The following is a 23,744-nucleotide window of genomic DNA, read 5'->3' on the forward strand; positions in this document are numbered from 1 at the left end:
GACTATGTGAAAAGACCAAATCTACGTCTGACTGGTGTACCTGAAAGTGACAGGGAGAATGGAACCAAGTTGGAAAACACTCTGCAGGATATTATCCAGGAGAACTTCCCCAATCTAGCAAGGCAGGCCAACATTCAGATTCAGGAAATACAGACAACACCACAAAGATACTCCTCGAGAAAAGCAACTCCAAGACACATAATTGTCAGATTCACCAAAGTTGAAATGAAGGAAAAAATGTTAAGGGCAGCCAGAGAGAAAGGTTGGGTTACCCACAAAGGGAAGCCCATCAGACTAACAGCGGATCTCTCGGCAGAAACTCTACAAGCCAGAAGAGAGTGTGGGCCAGTATTCAACATTCTTAAAGAAAATAATTTTCAACCCAGAATTTCATATCCAGCCAAACTATGCTTCATAAGTGAAGGAGAAACAAAATACTTTACAGACAAGCAAATGCTGAGAGATTTTGTCACCACTAGGCCTGCCCTAAAAGAGCTCCTGGAGGAAGCACTAAACATGGAAAGGAACAACCGGAACCAGCCACTGCAAAATCATGCCAAATTGTAAAGCCATTGAGGCTAGGAAGAAACTGCATCAACTAACGAGCAAAATAACCAGCTAACATCATAATGACAGGATCAAATTCACATATGACAATATTAACTTTAAATGTAAATGGACTAAATGCTCCAATTAAAAGACACAGACTGGCAAATTGGATCAAGAGTCAAGACCCATCAGTGTGCTACATTCAGGAAACCCATCTCACGTGCAGAGACACACATAGGCTCAAAATAAAGGGATGGAGGAAGACCTACCAAGCAAATGGAAAACAAAAAAAGGCAGGGGTTGCAATCCTAGTCTCTGATAAAACAGACTTTAAACCAACAAAGATCAAAAGAGACAAAGAAGGCCATTACATAATGGTAAAGGGATCAATTCAACAAGAAGAGCTAACTATCCTAAATATATATGCACCCAATACAGGAGCACCCAGATTCATAAAGCAAGTCCTGACGTGACCTACAAAGAGACTTAGACTCCCATACAATAATAACGGGAGACTTTAACACCCCACTGTCAACATGAGACAGATCAACGAGACAGAAATTCAACAAGGATACCCAGGAATTGAACTCAGCTCTGCACCAAGCAGATCTAATAGACATCTACAGAACTCTCCACCACAAATCAACAGAATATACATTTTTTTCAGCACCACACAGCACCTATTCCAAAATTGACCACATACTTGGAAGTAAAGCACTCCTCAGCAAATGTAAAAGAACAGAAATTATAACAAACTGTCTCTCAGACCACAGTGCAATCAAACTAGAACTCAGGATTAAGAAACTCACTCAAAACCGCTCAACTACATGGAAACTGAACAACCTGCTCCTGAATGACTACTGGGTACATAACGAAATGAAGGCAGAGATAAAGATGTTCTTTGAAACCAATGAGAACAAAGACACAACATACCAGAATCTCTGGGACACATTCAAAGCACTGTGTAGAGGGAAACTGATAGCACTAAATGCCCACAAGAGAAAGCAGGAAAGATCCAAAATTGACACCCTAACATCACAATTAAAAGAACTAGAAAAGCAAGAGCAAACACATTCAAAAGCTAGCAGAAGGCAAGAAATAACTAAAATCAGAGAAGAACTGAAGGAAATAGAGACACAAAAACCTTTCAAAAAATTAATGAATCCAGGAGCTGGTTTTTTGAAAGGATCAGCAAAATAGATAGACCGCTAGCAAGACTAATAAAGAAGAAAAGAGAGAAGAATCAAATAGACACAATAAAAAATGTTAAAGGGGATATCACCACCGATCCCACAGAAATACAAACTACCATCAGAGAATATTACAAACACCTCTACGCAAATAAACTGGAAAATCTAGAAGAAATGGATAAATTCCTTGACACATACACTCTCCCAAGACTAAACCAGAAAGAAGTTGAATCTCTGAATAGACCAATAACAGGCTCTGAAATTCTGGCAATAACCAATAGCTTACCAACAAAAAAGAGTCCAGGACCAGATGGATTCACAGCCAAATTCTACCAGAGGTACAAGGAGGAACTGGTACCATTCCTTCTGAAACTATTCCAATCAATAGAAAAAGAGGGAATCCTCCCTAACTCATTTTATGAGGCCAGCGTCATCCCGATACCAAAGCCTGGCAGAGACACAACAAAAAAAGAGAATTTTAGACCAATATCCTTGATGACCATTGATGCAAAAATCCTCAATAAAATACTGGCAAACTGAATCCAGCAGCACATCAAAAAGCTTATCCACCATGATCAAGTGGGCTTCATCCCTGGGATGCAAGGCTGGTTCAGTATATGCAAATCAATAAATGTAATCCAGCATATAAACAGAGCCAAAGACAAAAACCACATGATTGTCTCAATAGATGCAGAAAAGACCTTTGACAAAATTCAACAACCCTTCATGCTAAAAACTCTCAATAAATTAGGTATTGATGGGATGTATCTCAAAATAATAAGAGCTATTTATAACAAACCCACAGCCAATATCATACTGAATGGGCAAAAACTGGAAGCATTCCCTTTGAAAACTGGCACAAGACAGGGATGCCCTCTCTCACCACTCCTATTCAACATAGTGTTGGAAGTTCTGGCCAGGGCAATCAGGCAGTAGAAGGAAATAAAGGGTATTCAATTAGGAAAAGAGGAAGACAAATTCTCCCTGTTTGCAGATGACATGATTGTATATCTAGAAAACCCCATTGTCTCAGCCCAAAATCTCCTTAAGCTGAGAAGCAACTTCAGCAAAGTCTCAGGATACAAAATCAATGTGCAAAAATCACAAGCATTCTATACACCAATAACAGACAAACAGAGAGCCAAATCGTGAGTGAACTCCCATTCACAATTGCTTCAAAGACAATAAAATACCTAGGAATCCAACTTACAAGGGACGTGAAGGACCTCTTCAAGGAGAATTACAAACCACTGCTCAATGAAATAAAAGAGGATACAAAGAAATGGAAGAACATTCCACGCTCATGGGTAGGAAGAATCAATATCATGAAAATGGCCATACTGCCCAAGGTAATTTATAGATTCAATGCCATCCCCATCAAGCTACCAATGACTTTCTTCACAGAATTGGAAAAAGCTACTTTAAAGTTCATATGGAACCAAAAAAGAGCCCGCATCGCCAAGTCAATCCTAAGCCAAAAGAACAAAGCTGGAGGCATCACGCTACCTGACTTCAAACTATACTACAAGACTACTATAACCAAAACCGCATGGTACTGGTACCAAAACAGAGATATAGACCAATGGAACAGAACAGAGTTCTTAGAAATAACACCACATATCTACAACTATCTGATCTTTGACAAACCTGAGAAAAACAAGCAATGGGGAAAGGATTCCCTATTTAATAAATGGTGCTGGGAAAACTGGCTAGCCATATGTAGAAAGCTGAAACTGGATCCCTTCCTTACACCTTATACAAAAATTAATACAAGACGGATTAAAGACTTAAATGTTAGACCTAAAACATAAAAACCATAGAAGAAAACCTAGGCATTACCATTCAGGACATAGGCATGGGCAAGGGCTTCATGTCTAAAACACCAAAAGCAATGGCAACAAAAGCCAAAATTGACAAATGGGATCTAATTAAACGAAAGAGCTTCTGCACAGCAAAAGAAACTACCATCAGAGTGAACAGGCAACCTACAAAATGGGAGAATATTTTTGCAACCTACTCATCCGATAAAGGGCTAATATCCAGAATCTACAAAGAACTCAAACAAATTTACAAGAAAAAAACAAACAACCCCATCAAAAAGTGGGCAAAGGACATGAACAGACACTTCTCAAAAGAAGACATTTATGCAGCCAAAAAACACATGAAAAAATGCTCACCATCACTGGCCATCAGAGAAATGCAAATCAAAACCACAATGAGATACCATCTCACACCAGTTAGAATGGCAATCATTAAAAAGTCAGGAAACGACAGGTGCTGGAGAGGATGTGGAGAAATAGGAACACTTTTACACTGTTGGTGGGACTGTAAACTAGTTCAACCATTGTGGAAGTTGGTGTAGTGATTCCTCAGGGATCTGGAAGTAGAAATACCATTTGACCCAGCCATCCCATTACTGGGTATATACCCAAAGGATTATAAATCATGCTGCTATAAAGACACATGCACATGTATGTTTATAGCAGCACTATTCACAATAGCAAAGACTTGGAACCAACCCAAACGTCCAACAACAATAGACTGGATTAAGAAAATGGGGCACATATACACCATGGAATACTATGCAGCCATAAAAAATGATGAGTTCATGTCCTTTGTAGGGACGTGGATGAAATTGGAAATCATCATTCTCAGTAAACTATTGCAAGGACAAAAAACCAAACACCGCATGTTCTCACTCATAGGTGGGAATTGAACAATGAGAACACATGGACACAGGAAGGGGAACATCACACTCTGGGGACTGTTGTGGGGTGGGGGGAGGGGGGAGGGATAGCATTAGGAGATATACCTAATGCTAAATGATGAGTTAATGGGTGCAGCACACCAGCATGGCACATGTGTACATATGTAACTAACCTGCACATTGTGCACATGTACCCTAAAACTTAAAGTATAATAATATTAAAATTAAAAAAAAAGAAAAGAGAAAATGTAAGACCTCAAACTCTAAGAACCCTTGAAGCAAATGCCATTCTGGACATAGGCCTTGTAAAAGAATTTATGATTAAGTACTTGAAAGCAATTGCAACAAAAACAAAAATTGATTAAGTGGTACATAATTAAACTAAAGAGCTTCTGCACAGCAAAAGAAACTATCAACAGAGTAAACAGACAACCTACAGAATGGGAGAAAATATTTGCAAACTGTGCATTTGACAAAGGTCTAATATCCAGAATCTATAAGGAACTTAAACAAATTTACGAGAAAAAGTCAAATAACCCCATTAAAAATAGACAAGAGATATGAACAGACGCTTCTCAAAAAACGACATACATGTTGCCAATGAACATATAAAAAAATGCTCATCACTAAACATCAGAGAAATGCAAATCAAAACCACAATGAGATACAATCCCACACCAGTCAGAATGGCAATAGTCAGAAAACAACAGATGCTGTCAAGGCTACAGAGAAAAGGGAACACATACATTCGTGTGGGGATTTAAATTAGTTCAGCCACTGTGGAAAGCAGTTTGAAGATTTCTTAAAGAACTTAAAACAGAACCACTCTTTGACCCAGCAATCTCCATTACTGGATATATACCCAAAGGAAAATAAATCGTTCTACCAAAAAGACACACGTCAACTCGCATGTTCATTGCAGCACTATTAATAATAGCAAAGACATGGAGTCAACCTAGGTGCCCATCCCTGGGAGACTGATAAAGCAAATGTGGTACATATACATCATGGGATACTATGCTGCCATAAAAAAGAATGCACTCATGTCATTTGCAGGGACATGGATGCAGCTGCAGGCCATTAAGCTAAACAAAATAATGCGGGAACAGAAAGCCAAATAGTACATGTTCTCGCTTATAAGTGGGAGCTAAACTTTGGGTACTTGTGGACATAAAGATGGTATGAATAGATACTGGAAGTAATAGAAGGGGACAGGAAAAAGAGGGACAAGGGTTGAAAAACTGTTGGGTACTATGCTCACTACCTGGGTGCTGGGATCAATCATACCCCAAACCCTCACATGTACCCCCGACATATACCCCCTGAGTCTAAAATAAAAGTTGAAATTATAAATAAAATAAAATTTCAATATAAGAAAGAAATATACTTTCAAACCACGAGTCATATCACACTCCATTTTAAAACACATTCCTGTGAAAGTTAGGTTTAAGACAAGGATAGCTTCTAATACCATTATTATTTAACATTAGTTGTTATGGATAATCCAATGCATGCAAATAGAAATACAAATTTAATGTTATAAATATTGGAATAAAAGAGAAAGTTACCAATACTAATATCCAATTTTTTAAAGAAAATGAAGGAGAATCAACCAAGAAATCTATTGGAATTGTAAAAATGTTTAGTTACCTAGTAACATAAAAATATGTAATAATTAATGGTTTCTCTATAAGCAGCAGTTGCTTAAAAATTATCATGAAAAAATAATGCTAACATTATAAATACAAAATGTGAAAAGCAATCAAAGATCTTTAAAATTAAAAAAACTACTATATACATGAACTAATAATGATAACCTCAATATATAAAGAATTTTTAAAAGCAAATGGAATTCTTAATGTATTTACTTTGCCCAACTTTCCATTGAAACCAAAGTAGAAAATGGATAAATAATAAATATAAATTATGAACTAAGACACAGACTAACAAATAAATATACAAACATGTTCAATTTCACTTCCATGCAAATAAAAGTTAACAAATTCAGAAATGAGATGTTATTTTTAATCTATTAAACGGTCAACAGTTTAAAAATGCATATACACTTATGAGTAGTTGATGATAATGGCAGCTGCTTAAATCCACATCTCCCCACATATCTTCCAAAAATACAGAATATAACAGAAGAAAAAATAAAACTCTCCAAACCCACATAGTAGTCATAACTAGAAATAAGAAAATATCTAAACTTCAAGTTACCTGTAAACACAAAATTTAACACCAAATCCTAACCCATCTCATGCTCCCAGTGAGCAAAGATTTTCATGGAAAGATAGAAGGGAACAGAAGCAGGCCGACTTAAGATTGATCTAAAACCAAGGACAGAGCCCTTAACACAGGTATGTATGACTTGAGGTAGCTATCCTTGAAAGCCATGGCTTCTTGGGTAAAAGTAAGTGAAAACAAAGAGAGAGGAACCTTTGGAGATCTTGAAGTTTAGAAAAGAAAAGAAAAAAAAAGAAAGAAAAAAAGAAAAATTTGGATCCTGCAAAAGAAAAAGACTAAAATATCAGAAAGCATGCAATTCCTCCTCATGTAGCCAGGCAATATAAAAATGCAGGAGGAGGAGAATCAAAGAGCTTTCAGGACAAAGAGTAAAATTGGCTTTAGTAAGCTAACGCTATAAAGAAGCAAAGCAGTCATGTAATGAAATTTTACCGTACATCACAGACAGATGAGGGCACTTGTGACCTAAAAACGTTATAAATATAAACTATCCAAAATAATGAAATGAATAGATTAAAGTAGGCTATATTCAAAACTACTATAAAATGAAATAGAAAATGAGAATAAAAACCCCTTAGCTGATGGAAATCTCCGCCCCTGCCCATCAAAAGTAAAAATACACAAGAAGTAAATACAAATGGTAACACAACATTACAAACTGATAAAAAAATATATATATATATCCTTACACAAGCATTTCAGGGGAGTTTAAAACCACATTGAATCAGAAATTCAAAAATTTAAAGAAAGGGAATAATAACACACCAGGAAGAAATGAAAAGATATTTGATTGAACTCAGAAAAGAAAAAACTAATTTTGGAAATGAAGACTAAAATAAACGTAGCCAAGGTAACAATAGATTAAAATGAAATGTAATAAGGGCCTTGAATAAAGGCAGTAAAGCAATCAACAAAACAAAGTTCAAGAAAATCTATTCACACGTAGTTGAAATGAAACACAGGCAAAGAAGAAATATCGTTTCTTTTACAAGTATGTAAAATTTGAATCTCTAAAACAGAAAATAATACAATAGAATAGAATTAATATTTAAAACAAGTTCAGAAAAATTTTCTGTAAATATAGAAATGCTGAAAGCATTCACCAGATTCCTAGAAAAATTTATACAGCATAATCAATCCTAAGACCTAGCCCAGTAAAACTATTAAGGTTTGAAGATAAAAACAAAAAATCTTCAAGTTTTTAAAATAAAAAGATTAATACTTTACAAGGGAAAAAGTCTTAATTCAGCGTCAGACTTTTCAAAATAATCATACAATGTAGTGCATTTTCAAAACACTCAAAAAACGCATACCAAAAAATTTATATCCATTCAAATTGCCCTTCAAATATCAATGCTATTAAAATATGTTTAAAAGTGCAAGATCCAAGGAATGCTATACTCACAATCCCTTTGTGGAGTTGATGAGAAAATATTTACTCAAACAAAAAAAGATAAAGAAACTTGGGCAAAAAGCTAAGTGGAAAGCATTTAATAAATTTAATTATAGATCTAAGAAAATAACGCTGGGAATGAGGATGCAAGTATAATATATGAATGTTATATGTTCTGACAAAATAAAAATGATACAATCAGAAAAGTTACAGGGAACATCTGCTTCTGGCAATAATAAACTAGCTAGGACCAGTTTTACCTTCGATCATGAACTATTAGAAAATTGGACAAAATAAATGAAATAATAGTTTTTAAAAATTGAACAATCAAGGCAGAACTGTGACTTTGGGGGAAAGAAAACTAAAATTAAGAGAACCTTATGATTACTTGTTAGACTCTGGTTCATGGAAAAGGATCCCAAAAAGATCACAGTGGTCTCACTAGATTGATAAGGATCAGAATAAAATTCAGGAGACTGGACAACTAGAGTTTACAGTGAAGAGTTCTGGAAGTAAAAAAGGCTAGGCAAAGAAAAAGCTCCAGAGACCACCAAAAGGGTTCCGTTGTAGCTGTTGCTAAATACTAAGCCACACGTGCAGAATGCTGAAGCTTCATGGGTCCAAGCAAAGAAGAACTAATAGAAAGCTACAAGCCCAACTATTCCCAAAGCTCGCAAAGGCTTGGGAGACATTTGGGAGACATTCAAGCAACCAAAGTGGAATATCTTCACTGACTATCCAGAGCATTTATTAGGAACCTATGAATTGTCAGATAACAGTAGGATAAATGTAAAAGAAATGATGGAGTTAGAAAATCACTGAAGCAGCTTCATTGTCTGGGGAAATACCCGTGGTTCATCATCTCATGCCATACAGATTAATGACATGGACTCACACACAGAGTGGGATAAGGAGCAGAAAGTTTAATAGACAAGAAAGTTTAATAGCCCTGTACAGAGCTGTGTGTGTGTGTGTGTGTGAGAGAGAGAGAGAGAGAGAGAGACAGAGCGTGAGAGTGCAAGCAAAAAATTTATTTTAAGGAATTGACTCATGCAATATTGGGGATGCCATACCTGAGATCTGCAGGGTAGGCAAGAAATTCTGGCAGGAGTTGTCGTAGGCTCGAGTCTGAAGACACTATGGAGGCAGAATTCATTTCTTTTGTGGGGAACTCAGTTTTTTAATGTTGACAGCCAATTGAATGAGGTCCACCCACATTGCATAAGGTAATCTGCTTTACTCAAAAGGTATTGATTGAAATGTTAATCACATCTAAAACTACCTTCACATTAACATCTAGATTGGTATTTGACCAAACAACTGGGTACTGTGGCCTAACAAAGTTGACACATGAAGTAAAACATCACAGGGTAGCAAGAGGGAGTTTCTTGGTAGTGATTGATCAGTCACATGTTTTGATTATGGTGGTGGTTACAAGAATCTATACATGGAATAAAATTGCATAGAACTACACACACACACAGCGACACATGAATACATGAAAAAATAGTGAAAACTGAACAAGTTCTACAGTCTTGTTAATAGTATTGAACCAATGACAATGTTGTGGTTTTGATATTATGCTACCATAACACAAAATGTCATAATTAGAGGAAGCTGATGAGGGGTACATGATACTCTATATATTATTTACTTTGATTCTATAGTTATTTCCAAATAAAAAGTTTTAATAACTTTATGGAAGCTCAAGTTCTTTCTTTTCAAGATGGCCGAATAGGAGCAGCTCCAGTCTGCAGCTCCCAGCGAGATCAATACAGAAGGCAGGTGATTTCTGCATTTACAACTGAGGTACCCAGTTCATCTCATTGGGACTGGTTGGACAGTAGGTGCAGCCCACCGAGGGCGAGCCTGGGGCATTGTCTCACCCAGGAATCACAAGGGGTCAGATAATTCTCTCCCCTACCCAAGGGAAGCTGTGAGGGACTGAGCCTGAGGAACGGTGCACTCCAGCCCAGACACTGTGCTTTCCCCACAGTCTTTGCAAACCACAGACCAGGAGATTCCCTCCAATGCCTGTGCCACCAGGGCCCCGGGTTTCAAGCACAAAACTGGGAGGCCATTCAGGCAGACACCAAACTAGCTGCAGGAGTTTTTTTTTTTCTTTCTAGACCCCTGTGGCACCTGGAATGCCAGCGAGACAGAACTGTTCACTCCCCTGGAAAGGGGGCTGAAGCCAGGGAACCAAGTGGTCTGGCCTGGCAGGTCCCACTCCCATGGAGCCCAGCAAACTAAGATCCACTGGCTTGAAATTCTTGCTGCCAGCACAGCAGCAGTCTGAGATCGACCTGGGATGCTCCAGTTTGGCTGGGGGAGGGGCGTCCGCCATTGCTGAGGCTTGAGTAGGCGGTTTTACCCTCACAGTGTAAAGAAAGCTGCTGGGAAGTTCGAACTGGGCAGAGCCCACCACAGCTCAGCAAGGCCGCTATGGCCCGACTGTCTCTCTAGTTTTCTCCTCTCTGGGCAGGGCATCTCTGAAAAAAAGGCAGCAGCCCCAGTCAAGGACCTATAGATAAAACCCCCATCTCCCTGAGACAGAGCACCTGGGGGAAGGGGCGGCTGTGGGCACAGCTTCAGCAGACTTAAACGTCCCTGCCTGATGGCTCTGAAGAGAGCAGCAGATCTCCCAGCACACTGTTCGAGCTCAGCTAAGGGTCAGACTGCCTCCTCAAGTGGGTCCATGACCCCCATGTATCCTGATTGGGAGACACCTCCCAGGAGGGGCTGACAGACACCTCATACAGGAGAGCTCTGGATGGCATCTGGCAGGTGCCCCTCTGAGACAAAGCTTCCAGAGGAAAGAACAGGCAGCAATCTTTGCTGTTCTGCAGCCTCCGCTGGTGATACCCAGGCAAACAGGGTCTGGGGTGGACCTTCAGCAAACTCCAGCAGACCTGCAGCAGAGGGGTCTGACTGTTGGAAGGAAAACTAACAAACAGAAAGGAATAGCACATCCACTCAAAGACCCCATCCGAAGGTCACCAACATCAAAGACCAAAGGTAGATAAATACACGAAGATGGGGAGAAACCAGTGCAAAAAGGCTGAAAATTCTTTTCAACAGTTTAAAAATGTAGACATAATTCTTAGTTTGGGGGACACGAAAATACAGGTAGTGGGCTAGATTTTGCCAAAAGTTATTATTTACTGACCATTAAATTCAATAATAGTATTGTAACTGTATGATGATAATTGTATTATGGTTATGGTAAAAGAATGTCTTTGATGCTAAGAAGACAGAGTAAAATACTAAGGAGTAAAGAGACATAGTATCTACAACTTACTGTCAAATAGCTGTATATAAATAAATATAATATACACACATACATATATATATAAAGAGAAAGAAAGGGTAAAACAAGCATGGTAAGATGTTAATATCTAAAGATTCTGGGTGAAGGATTAAAGGAAATTCTTTTGTGATTCTTGAAACTTCCTATAAGTCTAAAATTATTTCAAAATAAAAGACATTTTTCCCAGTACTTGCTTAAAATAATCTGGAGAAAAGGGATAACTAAGTACAGATAATAATAAAACAATGAGCTCCTAATTAAAGATAAGTGGCACACGAGGTTTAATTAAAAAATTATTTTTCTTTTAACTAAAATTTTCCAAAATTAAATGTTTATACACACACACACACACACACACACACACACACACACCCCAGAGCTGTAACAATATGGGGAAGCCCTTAGAGTATCATTAAAAAAGCATGATATAATTTAGGGGAGGGGATATAATTTAACGAGAAGTTAAAAATTTATATCACTTCTCATAATAATTTAATTTTCTAAAATTTATTCTGTAAAAACCTAAAAAGTTGCACACACATTTAAAAAATACTTTCCAAATAGTAATTCCAGTTGTTCATAGTACATAACAAAAAGTGATTAATTTTATGACTCCAAATTAGTGAGAGAAATAATAAAATTTTAACAGTTGTTGGCTATAGGAGGTAGTAATAGTGATAACATTTTTTACTTTTTTATATTTCTCCACAATTTTTAAAATTTTCTAAAATATTTATTATTCGTCACAAAGTCATGCATGTAATAATCTTTTGAGATTTCTCAATTTTCTGGGAGGACAGATTCGTTTTAAAACTTAATTTTCTGAGCATTCATCAACATGAATAGAACTTGTCTAAACTGGAACAATATTGTACCAACTTTTTGTAGAGCAGTGGAAAGCATTTGAATCAACTTTTATAAATAAATAATTCAATCTGATATAAACACAGGTATGAGATGCTGGCCCTCTTCCCCTGATGGAAAAAAATAAAATAAAATGCTTAAGAGACAACAGAAGCAGGACCTTGTCATACTGACATGTTCCTAAAAGTGGAGTGCCATAAGTCAAAGTTGGGAAAAAGCTAAACTAGGGTCAGAATGACACATAGGGCTCATCCCAGTGGGAGTGGGCAGAAGTTAAAAATCCTCACCCACAGAGTGCGGTGCACACTTGTCCTAATCGAACCAAAACCAGCATCCAGTGTGATTCAAGTTAAGTAAAAGGAGGGATCCACAGCTAGAGGTTTATTGTACAGCCCATGCTTCCTGGTAGGATAGTAGCAGTGCAGCAGGACTCCAGTGACTAGATCATCTAAGCCTAAACCAAGAAAGTGGATTGGCTGGGCATAAACCCCCCATGTAGGAGGACGGGGGTCATGTCATGGCTCTAAAACCAACAGAAAAAGGAAATTTACATAGGAAATTAAGGCTAAAAGCAGCTGTAAAAATGACTGGTGATGTGCAGCAAGGATATGCTGTGCTTGGCCATGTCAGAAGAATCCACAGAAAAAGAAACAAAAAGGATTGTAATAGGTTTACTGAAGAGTTTAAACTCACTGGAATGTAAAATGAAATACTTTTCTCATAACAGTCACTAATTTCAGACTTTTTGGAGAATGAATTCTCTCAAAAACGTCTGGTTTATCTTGTTGATGTCCCAAACACTTCTGGTTATTTTCAGCGTAAAATACTCATCCTCCAGCCCCCTTCTAGACCTGTTGACCTGTTCCTCTGTTATCTACAGCCTAGAGAGGGAAAGCTCAGCAAGCCCCATTCACCAAGCCAGATGTCAGCTTCTCTTCCTTTGCAGGCACCCAAAACCTCAAGAGGTTTTTTTGCAGTACCTTCTTACTTGCTTTTTTGCAGTACCTTCTTACTTGACTTAGATTAGAACAGTGTTTCCAGTCTTCCACAGGATTCAGATGTTTTCTTTATACAAATATGTGGGAGAATGAGCAAGCAGGTGTGGTGATTGACAATGGTAGGAAGATTTATGAAAGATATATGGACCCAAATAATTGGTGGCTTACAAAAATAAGATGTGCTAGCTAGTATCCTTTGTCTTCACTTTGGAGTCCTTACTTCAGTTCCTCAGTTGGGACTCATAGGAAAAGTCAATTTCTCTACAAAGGAAACTACAATGAACTTGGCACATTATGTCAGGTATTTTGTGCAACTTACTGAATCTTTACAATAACACTGGGAGCAGGGTTTATTTACTCCCTTTTTGGAAATAAGGAAACTAAAGTTTTAAAAACATGAATAAACCTGCCTGATACTACTAAAGTAGTTTTGAATTTATACTCCTGCCATCTATTTTCAAAGCTTTTGTTCAGTGTTTTCTACTGTGTTGCCACAAATACACCAGATATACTTGTTTTGGATATTGCCAGAGAAAATAACTGAAGGAATTTATTGTCTTCGTGAGATCTGGGTCAGAACCCATTCGAATCTGTTTACTGTTAGAATTTCAGTAACAGCGGATTACTGTTCTCAGTGATTCTAGATGATCAAAGCTAGTGAAGGCAAAGAATAAAAATCTCTCCTCATAATTTTGCTTTTCTCAGATAAAGTCCTCAATAGTTGCACAATAATGCCATTTCTATGCTTCTTCTTTTAATTTTAAATGACAAAAATTGTACATATTTATGGTACACAAGATGATCTTTTAATACAAGTATTGTATTAGTCCATTTTCATACTGATATGAAGAAATACCTGAGACTGGGTAATTTATAAAGAAAAAGAGGTTTAATGAACTCACAGTTCCACATGGCTGCGGAGGCCTCACAATAATGGCAGACGTCAGAGGAGGAGCAAGATGAGATTTGGGTGGGGACACAGCCAAACCCTATCATTCTGCCCCAGCCCCTTCCAAATCTCATGTCCTCACATTTCAAAACCAATCATGCCTTCCCAACAGTCCCCCAAAGTCTTAACTCATTTCAGCATTAACTTAAAAGTCCATGGTCCAAAGTCTCATCTGAGACAAGGCAAGTCCCTTCTGCCTATGAGCCTGTAAAACCAAAAGCAAGTTAGTTACTTCATAGATACAAAGGGGATACAGGCACTGGGTAAATACACCCATTCCAAATGGAAGAAATTGACTAAAACAAAGGGCTACAAGCTCCATGAAGTCCAAATCCAATAGGGTAGTCATTAAACCTTGAAGTTCCAAAATGATCTCCTTTGACTCCATGTCCAGGTCACACTGATGCAAGAGGTGGGCTCTCATGGCCTTGGGCAGCTCCACCACTGTGGCTTTGCAGGGCACAGCCTCCCTCTCGGTTGCTTTTACAGGCTGGCTTTTCTAGATGCATGGTGAAAGATGTTGGTGGATCTACCATTCTGAGTTCTGGAGGACAGTGGCCCTCTTCTCACACCTCAACTAGGCAGTGCCCCAGTGGGGACTTTGTGTGGGGGCTCCAACCCCACATTTCCCTTTTGTGCTGTCCTAGCAGAGGTTCTCCATGGGGGCCCTGCCCCTGCAGCAAACTTCTGCCTGGACATCCAGATGTTTCCATAAATCTGAAATCTAGGCAGAAGTTCCCAAACCATTCTTGACTTCTGTGTACCTGCAGGCTCAACAATATGTGGAAGCTGCCAAGGCTTGGGGCTTGCACCCACTGAAGCCATGGCCCAAGCTTTACCCTGGCCCCTTTTAGCCATGGCTAGAGCAGCTGGGACACAGGGCAACAAGTCTTTAGGCTGCACACAGCAGGGTGGCCCTGAGCCTGGCTCAGGAAACCATTTTTTCCTCCTAGGTCTCCAGTCCTGTGATGGGGGGTGCTGCCAGGAAGGTCTCTGATATGCCCTGGAGACATTTTCCCCATTGTCTTGGCAATTAACATTTGGCTCCTCATTACTTATGCAAATTTCTGTAGCAGGCTTGAATTTCTCCTCAAAAAATAGGTTTTTCTTTTCTATCGCATTGTCAGGCTGCAAATTTTCCAAACTTTTATGCTCTGCTTCCTCTTGAATCCTTTGTCTACTTATAAATTTCTTCTGCCAGATACCCTAAATCATCTCTCTGAAGTTCAAAGTACCACAGATCTCTAGAGCAGAAGCAAAATGCCACCAGTTTCTTTGCTAAAGCATAACAAGAGTCACCTTTGCTCAAGTTCCCAACAAGTTTTTCATCTCCATCTGAGACCACTTCAGCCTAAACTTTACTGTCTATATCACTATCAGCATGTTGGTCAAAGCCATTCAGCAAGTCTCTAGGAAGTTCCAAACCTTCCCACACTTTCCTATCTTTTTCTGAGCTCTCCAAACTGTTCCACCTCTGCTTATTACCTAGTTCCAAAGTCACTTCCATATTTTCAGGTATCCTTATAGCAGCACCCCACTACCTGTTACCAATTTACTGTATTAGTCCATTTTCATACTGCTATGAAGAAATACCCAAGACTAGGTAATTTATAAAGAAAAGCAGGTTTAATGGACTCACAGTTCCACATGGCTAGGAGGCCTCACAATCATGGTGGGTGGTGAAGGAGAAGCAAAGGCACATTTTACATGGTGGCAGGCAAGAAAGCAGGTACAAGGGAACTGTGCTTTTAATGAAACCATCAGTTCTCATGAAATTTATTCACTATCATGAGACCAGCATGTGAAAAACCCACTCCCATGATTCAGTTACCTCCCACCAGGTCAATCCTACAACATATGGGGACTAAAGGAGCTACAATTCAAGAATTGGGTGGGGACACAGCCAAACCATATCATATGTACATTGTCAAATGGCTAAGGCAAGCTAATTATACATAGAAGACCCATATATCCCTTTGATCTTACTGGTTAATAGCTTTCTTGCTCAGCAAATATTTTATAGCAGCTTTTACATCTTTATTTCTCAAGCTATAGATTATGGGGTTTAACATGGGGGTCACAACCCCATAAAACATGGAAACAAGCTCCTCTGTAGCTTGCAAGTTGTCTTTCCCAAGGAGGTCCTGGGACTTAGGTTTTGCATACATAAAGAAGATGGTACCGTAAAATATGATCACCACAGTCAGGTGAGCTGAGCATGTAGAAAATGCCTTGTGTCTTCCTGTGGCTGAGTTCATTCGCAAGATGGTGTAGAGGATGAACATATAGGAGAAAAAAATCACGAGCAGAGGAAGAACTAGGAAAGCAATATTTGACACTGCTAGGGTAACAATATTGACAGATATATCAGCACAAGCTAATTTTAGGACACCTAAGATCTCGCATAAGAAATGATTAATAATATTGTTCCCACAGAAAGGCAATTGCATGGCAAGTGATGTTTGCACAATTGAATTGATTCCACCAGAAAGCCATGATACAGAAGCCAGCAGTACATACACCACCTTGCTCATGATGATGGGGTATCTCAGAGGGTTACAGATGGCCACATAATGATCAAATGCCATCATGCCAAGGAGGAAACATTCTGTTGACCCCATTGCAAACCCAAAGAACATCTGCACTGCACATCCAGAGAAGGAAATGTTTCTTTTCTTTGAGATTAAGCTCACCAGTGTTGAGGGAATGGAGGAGGTTGTATAGCAGATATCCAGGAAAGAGAGGTTGCCCAGGAAGAAGTACATGGGCATGTGAAGACAAGAATCCAAGATGCTTGCTATGATCAGAACACCATTGCCAATTAGAATCACTACATACATAACTAGAATCAGAGCAAAGAAAATGATCTCAAGTTTGGGGTAACCAGAGAGTCCCAGAAGAATGAATTCTCTCACAAATGTCTGGTTTATCTTGTCCATGTCCCAGCTTTCAGGATGCCAAAGGAAGACCCAATGTATAATATTTTCACAGCCAAGCAACAAATGTAAAAAATAACTTGAATAAACATTACTTTAGGGTGAAATAAAGACTGTTTGTTTTAAAGCTCTGCCATTGAGTTATCTTCAATAGTATTTGTGCCTAGAATACAGCCACACTAGGATGTTTAGAGTTTCTATGCCCTGTATCTAATATGTGAAGATCTACCTAGGATCAGAAGTAAATACAGACACAACTTTTCTTATTGTTGAGGACATCCCAAATTGAGTTTTCTAAAAGCCTTAGACTATTGCAGACAACAAACCTAACTTCTTCATTTAGTCAAGCCCAGTGAGAGAGCTGCAAAGAAGAAAAAAGACAACTCAACAAGAACCAGAATTTTGACCCAGCATTTAATAGAAATGTTTAGAATTTTAAAGCAGGTTAGATGTTCACATACATTTGTTTGTCTGCCTAAAACTCTGAATGTCTTTCCAGTCAGATAAATGTGTATTTTTATAGGGAAGATATTTGATAATAGTAAATTGAGCCCCATACACTGCAATTTAACATCTGTTCAAAGGTAAAGTTATTTGTTGATCTCATTCTAACAACCCACTCTTACTATTTTGTTATTTCCTATGACAAGATCATGGGGTAGACCAGCTCTACAAGTATATGATGGAGAATCTTTGGAGAACAATACGTGATCTCTATTTGTTTTACCATGGCTTCAGAGTTAATCTTGAGAATTCATTTAAGTAAACCTGAAAAAAGAGTAATAATAGTCAAACATATTTGTGTGTATGTGTGTGCAGCACTTTACAAAAGCAAATGAATCTTCTCATTATCCTTAATTTGCTTTTCTCAAATGTAAAAGACAGAATGTGGCCTATATGTACAAAGGGAAACTTAAAGCTCAGCTCTTTGGATGGCAACACCAAAAGTTATTTTACCTTGTTTTCGTAAAGTACTATCCAAAATTTTTAGCTTTGATGGAATTTCAGTTTTTCAAATTTCATATGCACATAAATCACCTGAGGATACTGTTAACATGTAAATTTTATGTTAGCATGTCTGGGGCAAGGCCTGTGATTCTTCATGTCTATTAAGTTCCCAGGGTATGTTGAACCACTGAGATGAGGGCACATTTTGTGTAGCAAGACATTGGTTTATCTATAGTGATTCAGTAGAGTATCCAGATATTTCTGATCCAAATAGATTTTCTTTTGTGTTATTATATGGACTGGCTTAACAACTTGGAAAATGACTGAAAGCCTAATTCTTTTGTGTTTGCCAGCATACTCCAGGGCCACATCTTGCTGTTCAGTATACTTCAGAAAATAAATAGTATTGAAACATTTTATGGAAGCAGGATAAACTTTTGCTGGACTGCTATAATATGGGTATGATATTACTGATTTCCTAACTTGAGCACAGTCCTCTTCCAACACAAGTAAGGGTGGAAAAAGTATGACACAACATGTCTGCCATCAAAAAGTTCATAATTCAATAACAAAAACACAAAAACTACACATGGAACAATTTGACAAAGAATATGATTATATCATGTGGCCAGGGTGAATATTATAAGTAACCTCAGAAGGAGGAAGTAAAGGAGAAATAAATAAATCACGTGAGGTTCCTGAAAGAATTTCAAAGTTACACCAGGTCTGGAAGCACAAAAGGAATGGGGCAGGTTTGGAAGAGAAGAGAGAAACAGGGGTATTCCAGAAGGGAGAGCAGCTTAATGTTTTAGAGAAGCAGATTGGCAGCACCAGGGGAGTTTCAGCAGAAACACAACTGAAAAGTTAATGAGGCAGGCATATAGAAGGGCCCAAAGGTTAGGAAGAAAAAAAATGGCATTCCCTTTTGTATGTAAGGGACTTATTATAAGATAAGAACACCCAGCACAAGGTGATTGCTTAGCCCCTGTAACTTTAGCTACCTTTCAAACCTGACATTGTATAATTTGATTTTATGAGGTTTTGAATAGACATGTGACACAAGGAATTAAGATGCTTAGATTAATTAGGTTATTATCAATTACTGCCTGGTACACACATACACACACACAGCCCATCATCATCTTTTCATAACCTCCAGTTTTTAGGTTAACCAAAATTGCAGGTTTAGGGCTCACGTGGGCTAACAGTTTTGAGAATATCTGCAGAGGCTCAATCCCTACTCTAACATTCAGTTTGTTATGTGATGATAAGTGAAACATTTCTCTACAGTGTGTAATGTCTTGGAGTCAGAAGCCAAACCAGACAGAGGGATTCTCACTTCAGAAACAGTTTAAAGAATACCAGTACAACATCTGAACTTTTAAGAGAAGCACAAATAAATGTTGGATCTCCAAATGAGAGATAAGAAAATTAAGCCTCAAAGAAATTTTAAATCTATATTTCCTCAGCTTAAGACTAGAAGTTACTATTGAAAAAAAAATGCTTTTTGTTTATTTAAGTGAATAAAATCACTTAAACAACTTCTATTGCAGACTTCTATGTGCCAGATCCTGTGCTTGAAATTTGCTTACCTGGCTGAGGTCACATGACTAGCACAGGCAAAGGCAAAATCCAAAGCCCATTCTCCTTCCACTACTTCTCTCTCTAACAGGTAGCATTAAAATCTGTATAGAAATCATGTGTCAACAACAGAGAACAGTCAGTGAGTAACATAATAAACGGAGTTCATAAAGGTGAAACTTTAGTCTGTTAAAAATGTACAAGGAGAATGATTAATTCTTGAGGACTTAGTACTTCTCATCATGGAAGAAGGTTCATGGTTGTGGGATTGAATCATATGCCTTAGAACAGTCCATTTGCTGTGAAACCTTTCTACAGTACTTCGTAGCACAGGCCAAAATTCTCTCTCAAGCAGGCTACAGAAATCCTTTGAGGATGCATTGGATAAGTAACATCAACACGCTAGCAGCCCAGTCATGAAAGCAAACGGAAGAAAACAGAAAGATAATGACTTACCAGGAAAGGTGGTGATGATGTGCCAGATCCCGCCTAGATCTCCAGCCCAGGCTTTGCCTTCCAGACAAATGTAATGACAATGCATTTTAGGCTACCTAGACAGCTTCTTCTGCCATCTGCTCCAAGCCTTCCCCTCCTAGGAAGAAATTATGTCACCAATTGAATCCACCTTAAGCCAAGCCTGTCTTGCTACCCTTGGTTTTCTTCTTATCCCAGCTCTTTAAATTGGTTCTCTCATGTATTGTGAGATAACACGAGACATGGGGAAGGAGCTTGCTTGTCTTGCCCATTCCTCTACACCTATGGCCTAACACGGTGGGTACACATAATAGATGGGTTTTTCTAGGCTCTTAGGCAATTTCCCTGTGCAGTATTTACAGATTAATGTTCAGAACTTTAATATGCACAAAGTGTTTATTTGCAGCAAGTAATCTGTTAAAAAAAACAGAAAATATATCTTTCTGTCAGTACTAATAATCTGCCAACTTATAAAGAGATTAACTGGTTTATGCACTGCAAGTATAAAGGCATCACCTAATTCACACTTGAACAGATATGTCATGGGGTTAGCCTAGTTAAAAAGTGCTTGCAATTCAGAAACAAAAATCCTAGTTTTGAGGTTATTTTTTCTTCTAATATGTAACTTGTTTTTCATTTGTTAAATAGTTATGGAAATACCTGCCCTACTTTTCTCACAGGTTTGTTTTGAGAAAAAATTCAGCTAGCATATGGAAACTGCTTTATGGATTAACCAGCACTATGCAGATCATAATAATGATAATATTATTATCATAGCCATATTTGATAATAATACCACATTGATAGCTGTATTGCCTAATGATATTCACACCGTAAATCCACATGTAATAATAGCTTCAATTATAAATTTAAAAGGTACAGTTTCATGGTATTCAGGACTTACCTTTACAATGATAAATTATGTCCCCCTCCTAGAAGAACCAGGTACTATTTCCTAGTATTTATGTCAGCATTATGAATTAAAGTCAGGTTCAACAAAAGATGTCAGATTCCATAGATGTGGAACAGTACATATTTGTTATGCAACAGTTATTGTAATTGTTCCCCATTTCCCAAAGCAATTTAAAGTTGGAGTGAGAGATCTGTGGAAAGGAGAAACTTCTGGTGTGTTAGGGACAGTGTCCCACACACCCAATTAAGAGGGGTGCTGGGAATAGATTGTGGGTGAACTAAAGCTCACAAATGGAGTAACACTCTCCTGCCCACATAACTTCTAGGAGCAGGGGCAGATGTTCACCAAACAAACTTTATGAAATGTGAGAGCGTCCTAGTTTAAAATATATCTACCAAAGTTAATTCAAAGTAAGAAATTAATAATTCAAATGATGTTTACTAAAAATGACCTAGATATTATGAATGAAATAAAATGGATAGTAGCTATGAATTAAATGCATTGTGATTAACTGTTTGCTTACTTTATTCTTTTTGAAAAATTAATTTTATGCAGCATGCGATTTTCAAGTTTTTTGAAATGAAAAGAAATACAGATAAGCAAGAAAATAAATAGATCCATGGGACAAAAGCAACTCTATATGTTTAAGGCCAAAAAAGTGAAAAAAAAATCCAGACTTGATAGTTTGGGGTATTATTGGGAAGAAAGGACATTATTGAATTAAAGTGTCTTAGCAAAGTCTATTAAGCTATATTTTAGATATTAACACTTAGATTGTGACTGTAATTTTCTAGTAGATGTCACATTTCGTGTACAATACTTGAATTCTCAGAAATAACAGTTTACTTAAAAAGCAAAAACAGTATTTATATATGCACACAGACACACACACATACATACAAACATAGCTCCCCCAACCAACACACACACCACAAACCGTGGTCTGTGTACATTAAATACGAATAGATATATGTCAAGAGTTTTTTTAATATTATAGAAGTCTAGAGCTAGAAACTCGGCAAAAATCATTTAGTAAGAGTTTTCTTCCTATAGATGAGTAAACTGTGGTAAAAGTGATGAAATACTATTCCCAAGTCATTGTTAGCATTTGACCTAGAGAGAATTCAGAACAGTCACTCTTCAGAAGAACCAGATAATGACAATAACAATACCATATTAATTTTTACCAGTTCTTAGACAATAGCTAATGGAATAGTCTGAAAATATAGGCCTCATATGACTGGAAGATAAAGGACTCCTATATGGAGTGAGTAGTGAGACATTTTATTAACCTGAAGAGAGATTATTGGAGTGAAACTTACCTATATCTATTATAGAACTTCCCTACTGAATTCAGAAAAGGACTAGAATCAACAAAGGGGAGCCTTTATTCTCTTTTTGGAAGTGGCCTCTAGGGGACATAAGATGAGAGGGCATAGAGGCATTCGAGCAACGCAACAAAGTATGAAAATATATGCATCCCATTGTCTCCCTCAAGAGCAGGAAATATACATAAAAATTGATCTGCTTCTCAGCAGACGAATCAGAGATGAATGGCAGTTATAAGTCGGCTACTGAAAGGATCCAGGAGGAGCCATAGTTGGCAAATGGGTTATACTGGCCCATTATCTGGTGTCCAGGTGGATAACAGTGAATACTGACAGAGACAGACACTTATTCTGGATTTAGGTTTGCATACCTCGCAAATAAAGCAAATACTACTAACACCACTAGTATAGGCCAAGATCAAATGTATTATTTTAATTTGGATGTTGGTCACCTTGTTAAAGAACTCTAAAATTCAACATTGAGTAACAAAGCATCATAAATAGTAGATTTATATCCATTCCCATTCACAAAAACATGGACAAATGAAAATTGAAATGAACAACTGAAACCCCTGCTTACAAAATTGGAGGGTAACAAGGACGAAAGGGATGTGTTTCACAACTGAATGAATGTGTGTTAAAACTTGCTATACATGGAATTAAATGGAGACCACCAATGGATCTGTTATTGAGTTACTGTAGAAGATAGTGGGAATGATACAGGTATTCACAGAAACTTTTCTGTTTCTAATACTTTTTCTTTTTATTTGCCTGCTTCTGTGTTGGCGGGACATTCATTGCATTCATGAGTTCCAGAACATTATTTGCTGACCACAACACCATGACAATACATCTAAATATTACTACTGCCCATAATCCTAAAAGAATGATAATATGGATCATTCTCTCTTTTCACCTTTTAAAAGTGGGATTAATGGTTTCTGTCTTTCCTACCTGGTGGATGAAGCAGGCCTATATGCTTGCAGTTATCCAACTCTACTCCAATATAACAGAATTGATAAAGGGTTTATATTGCTGGCAACTTTATGTCAGTTCTCTAGCTGAACCTAACAGTCCTACTCCAGGGAAGATAATCTAAGTAAAATAAATTAAAAGTGGAGGAAAGGAGAAGTAATTGTAGCTATAAAAGGAGCCTGAGAAGCTCTTTGGCATACTCTAAGATACATTTGGACGTTACTACTACGGTATGACAGTAACCTAGGAAGATCAACATTTGGGGTTCAAAATATACACTCAAACTCTATTTAAGCAATAAGCAGTTAACGACAATGTATTTGGTGTAGAATTCAACATCGATTGAATTGTTCTAAAAGACAGTTTCTCAAAAGTGGCCTGG

At 37.8% G+C, this 23,744-nt stretch overlaps 2 protein-coding genes across 2 annotated transcripts in view; both read right to left on the bottom strand.

Annotated features, from left to right (window-relative positions):
- Window positions 1-15,887: 15,887 nt before the first annotated feature.
- LOC101148934 (olfactory receptor 13C4) lies at window positions 15,888-17,184 on the bottom strand. Its single transcript, XM_004048385.4, has one exon. It carries the CDS (start codon window positions 17,144-17,146, stop codon window positions 16,190-16,192), a length of 957 nt encoding a protein of 318 aa, XP_004048433.3. The 5' UTR covers window positions 17,147-17,184; the 3' UTR covers window positions 15,888-16,189.
- Window positions 17,185-17,548: 364 nt separating this feature from the next.
- The window catches only part of LOC101150014 (olfactory receptor 13C9), a 219,929-nt gene continuing 213,733 nt past the window's right edge, over window positions 17,549-23,744 (bottom strand). Inside the window, exons 6-7 of the transcript XR_010130311.1 lie at window positions 20,129-20,264; window positions 17,549-17,911 (exon numbers count right to left, since the gene is read on the bottom strand). The gene's annotated coding sequence lies outside the window, so the exon portion shown is untranslated. The remainder of the gene's footprint in view (window positions 17,912-20,128; window positions 20,265-23,744) is intronic.

This window comes from Gorilla gorilla, chromosome 13, assembly GCF_029281585.2.
Source record: "Gorilla gorilla gorilla isolate KB3781 chromosome 13, NHGRI_mGorGor1-v2.1_pri, whole genome shotgun sequence".
Classification (NCBI taxonomy): Eukaryota; Metazoa; Chordata; class Mammalia; order Primates; family Hominidae; genus Gorilla; species Gorilla gorilla.